At 38.6% G+C, this 13,351-nt stretch overlaps 1 protein-coding gene across 2 annotated transcripts in view; it reads left to right on the top strand.

Moving 5' to 3' along the window:
- nlgn3a (neuroligin 3a) overlaps positions 1-13,351 on the top strand; it is a 107,964-nt gene that overhangs the window by 18,693 nt on the left and 75,920 nt on the right. For both annotated transcript variants that reach the window (XM_027008643.3, XM_027008642.3), the window contains exon 2: positions 12,378-13,084. In XM_027008643.3, coding sequence (XP_026864444.1) covers positions 12,616-13,084 — 469 coding nt within the window. In that variant the 5' untranslated portion in view covers positions 12,378-12,615. The remainder of the gene's footprint in view (positions 1-12,377; positions 13,085-13,351) is intronic.

Raw genomic sequence — 13,351 nt, 5'->3', positions numbered from 1 at the left:
GGCAGAATGTCTAAGTTCCAGACAGCCTGATAAAGCTGTGTTACACTACTTTAATCAATCACACTGACCTCAAGCCAATTTAGGAAGAAGACCCACATTCGAGACAGGCTTTCAGACAGGATTAGAAAAGACAAACACAGACGCGACACTTCTTCTTGGCTACACTGAGGAGGAGGGGAATGAGGGGCTCCTAGTACTGTCATATTCACTGCTGTCCTTAGGGACATCCAGTAGACACTGTTTCCTGTGTCGCTAATAAACTATATTTCGTATCATTCAGCGGGGGGCCTCACTAAGTTGGAGCCTGTTATTCTTAATGAGAATAATTTACTATGCTCACTGTTCCTATAACAACATACTGGCAATGTTGATTGTTGGAGCTGGAGGCTGGAGCCAAAGACGTACCCACCATTAGAACACAATGGCCAGCCCTTTTCCTCAACAACTCATCATAGTGTGCAGTTGGAGCGAAGGCAGGTGTGGAGGTGCTCTGATATTCCCCATTAGCACACCCACCCACTGCCCACACCCGACTAGGCCAACTGCCCACTGGCCGTTCTTAATCGTCACTATTGCAGTGGGTGTATTAATTTCAGATTAACCTTCTTGAGAACTCTGGAGCAGCTGCAAAATCCAACTTCAGCACTGGCTGTCCAGCTGTGTTTAAACCAGTGCATCTGATATGTGATGCATATACAGATAGATATATCTGATATCTGAACAAAGTTGATTCAGCTGGCATGATTGATATCAGTCCAGTAATCCCTTTCCATCCCCATTAAATCTACTGGCTAACATATCTGAGGGAGGCTTTACCCCCAACAAGGATATTTTAAATGCATGGGACTATTTACCTTTTCTCTCGAGTACATGCTAGATTTTTTTTTTTATTTTTAGCCCACCTTCACAGCCATTTGACATCATTTGCAAGTAAGTTCTGTTTTCTTGCTGAAAAAAACTCATCAAGGTTATTTTGTAAAAATTGATTCTCTCAACATGCATTTCCTCCGTAGAGAAGTGGACAGGAGTGCTGTTGCACACAGCATAGCTCACAAAGATGCATATTAGCCTTGCTGAATGCATATTGGCTTTGATAAATAAAACTGCCATCACCTTGAGGAAGGAAATGTGAAGCTGCGTAGGTTCATTCATATGCAATTCACAAGGTTCTTAGCTTTGTGCAGTTCGGAGGTAGTCATCTGTACTAACAGATCAAATGAAGTACATTGAATCAGAAAGAGAAATATATGTTCTCTAATGAGAGGCAAATAGACAAATTACTTCCAGTTCATTTTGGAAACCCTCATGTTATCAGCTAGTCACAATGGATAATATTTCTTAATACAGCAGTTACATTGTATGCTCATCTGAATCTTTTTAAATAATTATTTCATCTGATGCATCGATTGAAAATGGATACACTATTATTTATTTTACCATAATGAATCTTTCCTGTGCATTTCCATACTGAAGTATGTCTGTTGGCTGTCTATAAAGTTAATTACATCCACATTAGCTCATGATAACATTTCTTACCTTTTTACTTTTTTTTTTGCCTCTTCACTTCTATCCATGTTGTTATAGCATTGCTCCTCAAGTCTCCTTTTTTTCTATGTAGGAGTAAAATATTCCTCTGTATTCTAACTTCTCTGCTGTAGCAGACTCCTGTATTTTCTGCACCGATTTAAAATTCAAGCCTGTTACAAAACACATATTGACACTGCAAATTTCTTTTCAATCTCTTTCAATCTTGCCACCCTGCAACTGTAAGTTATTTGCATGTAAATGGCCATGTTATCCTACTTTTCTTGTGCTGCTTTTTGATTGTTGCTGTGCATCAATGCAAAATAAAATAAAAAAAATTCTAGGTAAAGAGGATTCATTTGGCTTTGAACTCTCTAATTGTCTAATGTATTTTGTAGTATGCACTTGCCAGTCACTTTATTAGAAACACCATTTCATTATAAATCCTTGAAATGGAAAAAACTTTGGCATGTAAGAGGGATTAACACACTAGTAAAAATAGCTACAATTTTAAACCTTCTACAGAAGTGAAAAGCTGATATATGTTTCTTATAAGAGACTCTCAGAAACAGAACACAAGAAATAAAAAAATCAACACTTTACTCATGTAAAATCTCAATCATTCAGAAATGAACCTAGAAGGCCACCCATATTATCCCTCTTGGTTCTGTTAACAGTGAAGGCATAGTCATTGCAAGCCTCTATGGCCAAAATATAGATGATCCAATATTTTATCATAATTTCTTTATTATTCTTTATAAATGACCAATTCTGATATCATTATAGGTGGTGACTTCAGCAATGTTTTTAACTTAACACAGGATAAACATGTCAAAGAAAACCCTGGCACAACCACTTCCATCTTACAACAATACATGACTGATCTCGGGCTCGGAGACATATGGAGATGATGAAATTAATCTGCTAGAAAATATGTTTATTTTTCTCTCATGCATCACACATTGCATTTATCAGTTCTAAACTAACAACTGTTACACCCATATTTCAAAATCAGAAGTTCACCACATGAACATAGTCATTTCTGACCATGCACCAATCAGTTTTGCCCTTTATAATTTTACCCTAACAAGTATACACACATAATGAGGCCTAGATGGCATTTCAATAACTCTCTACATGAAAACAGCAATATTAATAAATATTTTAAGGAAGAGTGGACATCCTTTATGACCTACTGGGAATATCAAAAGCATGGAAAACAACAAAAGCAGTATTAAGAGGGAAAATCATATAATAATTAATCCCTCAAAAGAGACAAGACAGCTTTGAAAAGACTGGAACATATTTAGCAAAATAAATAAATCAAAGAAACAAGGAAAAACATTCCGGCAATATAAGACCCAATTATTAAATTAAATTAATTCAAAATCCAAAAGAAAAAAATACATTAAACTTAAAATGGATTATAGCAATCTTCAAATAACAAAAATATAAATCTAACTGAGATCAACAGCTTTTCCAGTATAACTTCCTAAATTTAATACAATACAAGCAGAGCCTTTGGATGCACCTCTTAATACAGATGTATTTTAAAAAGCAATCAAGCAGTTCACAAATATTAAAGCTCTATAATGATAGCACAGATGTGGGACATGAGAGGATCCAGTTGTGGCAGGTTTAACTCTAAAACAAGCATAGTTTGTAGTAAACTACAGTTATAACAAAACAGTAGGTGTAGTCAGTCAGGTTCAGGGTTTGCGTTAGCAGGCAGAGTCAGGCAGGTATCCAAGGGGTAAGCGGGGAACCTCTGAAAAGGAAGACATAGGTTGGTATGCAGGCAGGTGGGCAGGAAAAATGCTGGGTATACATTATGGAGTCAGCTATACTTTACATTGAGGAAGAAAAACAATGCAGGATAAGAAGGGCTGAAGAAGAAAGGTGATTGGAAGAGAAAAGAAGAAGAGATTTGGAATATTTGGTTAATATTCAGTTGGGCTTGATTGTGTTGATGGGAGTGTGAGCCTGGTGCATATCTGGGTAAGTGCGTGGTGGTCTGTGCATCAGGGAGTTCATGAGTGATTGCACACCTGGCATATTGTGGATTTAAGTCTCTTTGTTGATAATTTTTTTTTTTTTTTTTTGTGGTCTGCTAGCACTAAGAAGGTGTGTTCAGCTCCCTCCAGCCAGTGCCTATGCTATTCCAAGGCCAGCTTAATAGCTAGAATCTTGTGGTTCCCCACATCATAATTATTTTTGGGCTGGCAGTAGTTTCTTGGGGAAGAGTGCCTAACGGAACAGCTTGAGTGGGATCCATTGTCTTTGATAAAGAATGGCCTCCATGTCCACGTATGAAGCATCGAACTCCACAATAAAAGTAAGTGTCGGGTCAAGCTGTCAGAGGATAGAAGCTGAGGTGAAAGCAGTCTTCAGGAACTGGAAGGCTCTGTCCGCAGTGGGTGTCCAAGACAGCTTCCCTTTGCCATGGTTTCTTAAGAGGTCAGTAAGGGAATGTGCCTATGAACCAAAGCCTGGGATGAATCTCTGGTAAATATTTGTGAACCCAGTAAGTGTTGTTAGTCCTTGTTAGGCCTTGACTATGGCTAGAGGCCTTGGCAGGCCAATGGAAATGCAATTGAGAGTAATAATGCACCATAGGAATGTGATGGAGATACAAAGGAATTCACATTTCTCGTCCTTGGTATATACAGCAGGTGGTATTGGTGCAGGTGTGTTAATACTGCAGTGACACATTTGATGTGTTCTGGCAATGACCAGGAGAAGACTGGAGTGCTTTCCCCTACTATTCCTTTAACAAGTGGCAGTATCAGCAATAAATTATTCTACTAAAGACACTACACTAATATCTTTAACAATTGCAAAGAAAATTACTTTCTAAAATAGGAAAAACAGAAACCACCTTTCAATGACACAATGGATAAACTTACTATATGAAGATCATAAGAACAGACCTCAGCTTTTTCTCATGTGTCTAATATTGCATTGTCATCCCTTTTTTATACCGCTTTATCTCCTGAAATATTGTTAGCCATTATTTAGCCTGATCATTTTGAGTGGCTGACTGCTCCCAACCCAACAGTCACATTGACATGTGCAGTATCTGAAGTCTTACTATCTTAACACCCAAGACCTAGCACTGCCATGTGAATTTTAATGTCGTGTTGAGATTGGTCTGCCCCCACACACAATATCTGGCCAACAGTGGCCCTGTGGTCAGAAACCAGTGATGAATGGGATCAAAGGTGTCTGACAAAAGGTGTATGGCAACTAACTGCATTGCCTGTATATGACTGGAAAATGACTTACACGAGAGTTGATCTTACTACAGTAGTTAGTGAGGAGAGATACAATGTATGCTTTTCTAAATAATAGAAAATAATAAAGCTGATAATGAATGTATATTTTAGTACATATTTTGCATGTACAATGATGCCTAGAATATGCACTGTCACTCAAACAATTTTTCTGCAGATCCTCTTGGAACCAATTAGATTCTGTCATAAATTGCATCAGGTAAATTACACTGCATTATCCATGCATCATCGCAGAACTTATGACAGTAGGAATTTGTAAACTAAACATGTTTAGTGAACTTGTGTTGCACTTTCCCAATGAACTACAGACATTCCATAAATAAATACATCTGGCACATGAAACATATTGCTTGGCCATGAGATACATTTGCATTAGGCAGTCTGTGTTCCTTCTGCTGAACGTCAGACAGTAGGCCGAATTAATACTGCACTGGTGTCTGTGTACTTCTGACAGCATCTTTAATGTGGTCATGCTACGTTGCCCGCAAATGCCAAGACACATCTTGCTATTAATAGCACTCTAATTTTACATTTAACATCTGGGTCATTTTTTCCAACATCAATTATTTAAACATGTACCAGTCAAGTCTCTTTTAGAAGAGCCTTTTCTAAAAGGGCAATTAGAGAACTTGAGATTAATTAACTATTTGGGTTCACGTTGATTCCAGGCAGCTGCCCACTGCAGAATAAGGTTTATATTTCAGAATAATAATGTGGCCAGACCAAACAAAGCCATACTGAGTTTGAGATACACCAAACAAACAATTCAGTTTGAAATGGAGCCCAAAGATCAGACATCTGCATTACTATATTGTACTACTAAGATTGCTAGGTTGAAAGCACAGTAAATTCCTTGTAATTTAGCTTGAGTGTGAAACACAAAAGGCATTTTATGCTCAGTGCTATCATGTTTTCAAAGAATCTAGGTTGTGGGACACCATGGCATTGCTTCTTGTACCTATTATCAGAGAACAATTACTGTAAAAACTGACCAGTAAATGATTGTAAAATATATTTAAAAACAAACAAACAAAAACAAAACAAAGCAGAATATAACTTTGTTGGCTGCATACTAATGACTGTGAAGCAGGGCATTATACAGAAGGAAATTATTATTTAGAGTTTCTGCTTGTGTGGGCAGTGGTAGCTAAGTGGTTAAGGTGCTCCCTAGTTACAACTGTTGAGCCCCTTAAACCTCTCTTGATTGAATTGTATTCCATCATAATTGTTTGTCACTTTGGATAAAGGTGTTAGCGTATTTCCATAAATGTAAATTTGTTTGTTTTCACTATTGAATGATCTGATATATGAGTAGGTTTTTAACCAAATTTTGGTTGAGATTATCATAGTTCCCAGGGATATTCTGTAGGACCATAATCGTTAGATTAGAAACCTAGCTACCCTTTAATGGTAAATTAGATGCATACACCATACACTACATGTACATATACATGAAGTGTACATTTTTTATTGTTGTTATAAATCCAGGCAAAAAAATGTCTGTGGTAAAACAGAAAGCACAGAATCAGAATTAAGGGGGAATGGACAGGGAAGCATGAAAAGAAGAACTGATGCTGCCATTAACTGCAATATACAACCTCATACTACAAAACACATGAGCAATCTTACAAGTCCTACCCGTGTCCGCAAAATGGCAACAGACATCTTTAGTCGGTTTCATTGGAAAAATTTCAGATGAGAAGCATGTTCCTGGTTCCCAGAGCTTTCAGGTTGTGAGTATGAGAGGAATTTATTAAGAAATGTAGCTTTTTTGGCATCTCTCCAACATATACATAATTAGCTGTAAGGCAATCTATGGTCTAATATCTTATGAATGTCCTTCTTTCAGTGTATTTACCAAAGAATATTTGGGGCAAGGGTATAGTAGATCCCAGAGAGCTTCTAATAACACATTCAGCAGATAGTAGTTTTTCCATCTATTATTGAGCAAGTGTGGGAGATGGTGGTTTCATTAATTAAAATTAGGAATCTGGGAGAGCTGTTAAACTAGGCAGTGGATTTTTGTTTTCTTATACCCACTGACTATGAAACCTATTTCTGCATCACAAATGACCCTCTGGATAGAACTCAGATGTACTGAAGCATATTTAATTGAACTGATTGATGCATAGTTTTAACCTATTTCTGAGAGCAAATCAAAGAGACCATCCTTTCATGAAGGCCTTAACTGTATGCTGCATGAAGCCACTCTAGGAAATATGAATTGTAGTGTCTGCAGTAAATGGAACAGTATCAAAAACCAGATTGCCGCAAAAAACATTATGCTTTTCATTTTGTACAATATATTCAACATATGATTTACCTGTGCTCTACATAAACAATACTACAATGCAGAATGACCATGTTTTTGTTTGATTTTGTTTGATTGTTTTTCTAAAATGCTATTAATTACATGAGCATGCAATGTATAACACTGAACAGTGTACATAGAAGAGGATCGTGAAGCGTGGGTCCTTTGGGTTTTTGAAAAGGTCCCCTGAGCAGTGGTGTTGTGAGCGATTAGCTACAATACTTTAAATATCCTACCCCGAGATTGTCTAGCAGGAGCCTGTCCACCATGGATCAATACACACATTAATATGATGAAGGACAATGGAATTTTTAATTGAACAGTCTCAAACTCCCCAGTCCATTTTTAAGTCAGATGCAAGATAAATGTCTGGTACACTTTGTGAAATACTTTGTGAACTGTTCTTACTGCAATGGTTTCTACATTTGTTGTGTTCTTGCTAGGTGTATTATTCTAATGTAATTTTTTTTTAAATGGTCAACGCACGTGCCATTTTCTTTTTGATGTTTCACAATGTTTTTATTAATATCTTTGCAATAAGATAGAAATAGGGTTCAAACATCTGTAGATTTTCCCTTAAAATGTTGTTGATACTAACAGTAAAGAGCCTCTGAGAGGTTAGGTATAGAGGTTACATAAACGCCATCTGCGTCTCACCGTGTTTTGTGTGTCACTCAGGTCTTATCCATCTTGCTGTGTGATTTGATGAATTGTGTGAAACTAACCAATAATCATGAAATCAGGAAGAATTTTCACATCAGATACATTTCCTTCCTCGTTCAATCGACATCTAGCTAGCCAGAATGGTGTGCATCAAGTCTACAGATGCTGAACCTGCAGCCATTATGGAAAATAGTGATGAAAGTAATGAAGATTTAGATCCTGAGAAGTTTGATTCCATTGAAGAAGAATACAAAAATAAGAGATTGATGGCTAAATGAATGTTATTTTACAATATTGCTACAATAGAGGATTTAGGTAGCTAGGGTCACATTTGGGCACAATCCTGCTACTAGCTAGTAGCAGACTAGTTGGTGAAATTGATTTCTAATACAGTTATCCATCCAAAGTTTTTTTGTTTTTTTTTTGTGTGTGTGTGTGTGTGTGTGTGTGTGTGTGTGTGTGTGTGTGTAAAAGTAAGCAAGTATAGTATATATGAATGTATATATTTTGGTCATACTGAATACTGTTATGTGCAGCTTAGACTTTTTTTTTTGCCATTTTTTGGTTATATTTGTAATGCTCATTTTTCACTTGCACACATGAAGCTTGATTTATTGATACTCCATGAAACATGATATGTAATATAAAGTCATTGTTCAGTCACATTTTTTTCAGTCCAAAATTCCCTCAGTGCAGCAACCACCACACCATGCCTTCCCCAAAGCACAACTAGTCAGCACCTAACATTTGTTTCTTGATTGACGACCATTTTGGCCATTTTGTAGTACATTAAACCTTCACCTATGCAAATTTATTCCTGACGTGTTAAATTCCGTGAGAAAGAGCAGTGGCTTGTAGGACCATGAAAAATGTATAAATGCATAAATGAACACTTTAAGTAATAATTTTGGCAAACAAAACTACCCTTGGCTTTGACATGAAACCAAAAATGAACTTATATAAGTTCATTATTATTTCACAGTACTTATTAACAGACTATATTAAACTATGGGATACAAGCCTAGCAACCATTTTGTTATGTGGAAAAAATCAATGCTGTCTTTAAAAAGAAATGATCCTGTATGTATAAGTCTGATGCTAAATTTTGCAATGTTATACATTTTACCATTCACAAATTCTGTAAATTTGCTAAGCTATAGAACTAGCTGACATTTTCTTTTAATAAAGGAAGAGGAAGAACATTTGTTCTGTATTTCGCTGATGCTTCACGTTTTGTTGATTCACAAGTTTCAACACATCCCGTATTGATGATGCTAGAGAAAGGTGACGATAGTCAGCGCCCCTATAGCCTCCAGCCTGTGTCTTCCACACTTAAACTGAGCTGGTGCAGTGATCACAGCTCCGTGGGCCTGCAATGATTTGTCCTTGATATTAAGCCAAAGCCTTAGCGATGCAATAATGACTGCATCGGCTGTTTTCAGTGGCCAGAGTCTGAATCTCCCATGCCAAGATTATTTGGAACAGGCAGGTATTTTGACATTTCCCAAATGCGTAGTCTATGTGCAACATGCCAGTCTCTTTGATTAAATATGGTCAATATATGGTAAATATCGTCCGTCATGCCTGGCAGCTCTCACAAAGGCAGGGCCAGACGGCGCACAGTGGCATTTTTGAGTGTTGAAGTCATTGCTGATTACTGATCTCTTAGCCTGTGGTGAAACTTTGAAATTTAAAATAACTGGAAAGTGATGGAATGCATCAATGGTTTCTATGCTTTGAATAATAGACTAGTTTGGGAAGTAGACACTTCTTCAGCCAGCTTTCCATTCACTTGTTTCTTTCTTTCTTTTTTTATTTCCTGTTCTCTAACAAACCTTGTACATTGCACCATTTGCTGCCAGCTGGAAACAGAGTTATGATTAATAGGTGTTACTGAAGTGCTCACAGCAATGTTCAACCCAGTTTTTTTCAAAATCCATAATTACTTTTTAACTTTTTAAAAATGTCCTTAGGCAAATGAATACCCCCACAGAATGCAATGGGTTGCATGTTCTGCAAAAGGTAAATGAATATTGGCATTGAGCATTGATGTATCATTTTATTGTATCATTACTTAAAAAGGTTTCAATTAAATAAAACAAATGCTTTAGAATATGTTTGAGTGTGCTTAACAAATGATTAAATTGGCAGGTGATGGCTTTATAAACTCTCATGGGCCACCCACTAAAATTAAGGGTTTCCAGCAAAGGTTCTTCCTTCAAATATACCACTAGTTCAGTTCCACTTCCTAAAATAATTCTTTTGAGATAAGAAATACAAAATTCTCAGAATGATCTGTGATATAATGGCTATATTATAGCTCATATGATGTATGTAGGTGTTACTGAATTTGCACATTATACTCTAGAGACTTTTGTTATTTTTCTGTGAGTACAGAGATAAAGTGCAGTACAATAACTGTAGAACTAAGGAACACTCAAGGCTGCTGTTATTGTTGGCCTTAACAAACTCTCATTGGAAGCAGCTTTATTGCTAGAGAACTTTGTTACAGCAGCAGTGAACACTAAAGCTCTCCTGTCTCCATGGTCCTGGGTGCTAAGCTTTTAAGCACTGTGCTCAGATCTGAGATGTTGAGTTGCTGCAGCAAGCAGAGTTCTTCTCTACACAGTCACATGTTTGCGTAATTCTATGCATGCTATCTGTCAGTCGTATTCCACAAGCGGAGGTTCTGGGGTCTGGCTGGCGAGATAGAAAGAGAAAGGGGACCTAATGACATGTACATACAGGAAAGTAACCCACCGTTCACCACTAATAACCCTTCCCATCCGGAGCCGTTTTGTCCCTCTGCTCTGTATTTATGACCCAGCTGCAAGGCCAGGCAGATGAGGCGATCGATACTCCCCATGCTCAATGAGAACTCTCTCTCCAGCTGGGCATTCAGTAGGTGCTGAGGAGCTATAGGACTTCAGCCCCACCGCCAAATAACCCTCCAACTCAACCCCCCCCCCCCCCACTACTGGTCATATGACATCACTCCTGGTGTCACCACATATGTGAACCTGCTGCTGATTTTGAGGGATAGCAGCTATGTTTTTTGGCCCCAAAATGTCTGGGACAAGGGTACACTTTTGCAGATTAATACTTAGTGAAACAGGAGATTATACTCCAATTCAGTTGCATAATTCATCTTAGTAAATACAGCACAGCTGTGAAGTCATTAACATGGCCAGTAATATTTTGCAGTGATTAGCTGGGCCAGTAGTAAGTACAGCCTTTAATGTGTTTTTCATTCCATTGACTTCTGATATGTATGAAAATGTTATTATTTAATGAGAATAACGGAATATTTTTATTTATTTTTACATAATATTTTTTACTTTGACAGTGTTGCTCATCCTATCCATAATTTCAAATATTAGCGTCTTACATACTAAATTACGTGGAAACTTATCCAGAGTGACCCCTGGTCATTTAGGTCTCTAAAATAATTCCCAATTTACCATAGGTTTTGCCCAAAGAGGAAAAAATAATCAATTATTTAAGTATCTCACAGTTCACTGAACAAAAAAAGCAATATGTTTAGAGACTATTCTCTATGACAGGAGAGTGATGGACAGAGTGAACGTACCCATGTTTATTATGCAAAAGTGGGCTGTGGCCCTCTCTCTTGGCAATACCTTCACTTACCCTGCTGCAAGGTTGATGTTTCCTGCCTGGCTGTTTTTTCAGGGGATATAAGTGTATTCTCATAAAGAGTGTTTTGCGTGCAAGAAGATGAATATACTGTCTTTGAGCAGCAAGAAGTGTGGCATCGTGATAAGTGTACCTAAAGGAGTGCTAATATTGCTCCTACAAGGTAGTTCCCACGCCTCCAACTGGGTACTGATACATTATGAATCATTTGCGAAGTCTTTCTTGGGTGCAGGAGCCAGTCTAGAAGCTCAGGTTCTCCTTACTCGTCAACACTCTGGAGCCCTGCGAGAGATGGCTAAGGAACTGTGGGTCTTGAGGTTTAAGAACTGAAAATTGATCAGTGCTGCATGGAGAAGAGCTCCACTCTACTGGGGACTCCCTGCGTGCTGCTACTGATTAGCATTTACAGTGCTTGGTGGCCAGCTCCTGTGCAGCTCTTGCAAATGTGATCTTTCCGGAAGGGCCCAGAGAGTCTTGGCAGAAAATGTTATTTTGCACATCTATAAGGTTCAGAAGTGGTTGTGGTTGGGTGGAAGGGGATTGGACTGCCTTGTTTGAAATCTTTTATTCTTTCCCTATAGCTGATAGAAAGGAAAAACCCCTATATCTTTGTTGGATCTAGACCTACATGCAGTACTCATAATACATAGAGTATTTTCTCTGTTGCTGCAGCTGTGTTCAGCTAACATGGAAGTCATGTGCAAGCTGCAGAGAGCCTCTTATTCTCATGAAGGCCAGATCTTGATTGAACAAATTGATGGCTGCATTAGGCCTAGTGTCATATTTATACCAGCTGGTTTATTGTGGTGCAGGAAGCACTCCTTTGGTCAATAAATTGAGTGAGCAAAGAACAAAAAAGTGAAAACCAGAGCAGAGCAGTCGGTTGTTTGGGAATCACCATTAATTTTCCTGTCCTCTTTTTCCCTGTGCAGGAGAACAGATCTGACAAGAGGACTGGACAGTGAATGAGGACCCAATCGAACAGGAGTGGAATAGAGTGTATATGCGATTTTTTTTTTCCCCTTTTTTTTCTTTTTTTCTTTTTACTTTTTTCACAGCTCCCTCTGTCATGGCCAATGACAAGAATAAAGAGTTGAGGGACTGAAGGACGGAGTCGTGTGCTGAAGGGAGACTGTCCCGAGTGTGTCCCAGTGTCTTGCATTCTTACGGATGATGTGGCCAGGAATGCAGAGGAACAGGCTTGTCCCGGTGTGTGGGACTTGCTGCAGCAGTGGACCGGGGGCCCCTCTGTGGATATGGATGTTTTGCTGCGGTTTGGCGCTGATCAGGGGACAGAGCTACTACCCCACAGTGAACACGCATTACGGGAAGCTACGGGGTGTGCGGGTTCCACTGCCCAGTGAGATCCTGGGACCTGTGGATCAATACCTCGGCGTGCCGTATGCCGCTCCGCCTGTGGGTGAGAAGCGGTTCCTGCCGCCTGAGCCACCTTCCTCTTGGTCCGGGATCAAGAACGCCACTCACTTTGCGCCTGTTTGTCCGCAAAACATCCACAATGCTGTGCCAGAAATTATGATGCCTATCTGGTTCACATTTAACTTGGATATAGTTGCCACATACATACAGGATCAAAATGAGGATTGCTTGTATCTAAACATCTATGTTCCAACCGAGGACGGTGAGTGTGTTGGGTATACAGGAAAAGCAAACAAAAAAAAAATCTTTTTACTTCTATTTCACCCTCTATATTGTGTTTGAAGCATGACTGGTTGTCTGGAGCATGCTGTGTCTGTGTCCACCATCTCAATACCTCATCTTGACTTGATCTACCATGAAGTCTGCTCATTAGCTCTTCCCTTCCATGCCACTGTTACGGGTTCCTCTTTTGTGTTGTTTTAAAAAAGCCAAAGCAAGTAGTCAATCATGAAAAAGAAAAATCTCTTAA

The sequence above is a fragment of the Electrophorus electricus genome, chromosome 16 (assembly GCF_041902795.1).
Source record: "Electrophorus electricus isolate QZ-2024a chromosome 16, ASM4190279v1, whole genome shotgun sequence".
Classification (NCBI taxonomy): domain Eukaryota; kingdom Metazoa; phylum Chordata; class Actinopteri; order Gymnotiformes; family Gymnotidae; genus Electrophorus; species Electrophorus electricus.
Note: the sequence above shows the minus strand (reverse complement) of the source record. Positions and strands in the feature narration are given on the sequence as shown.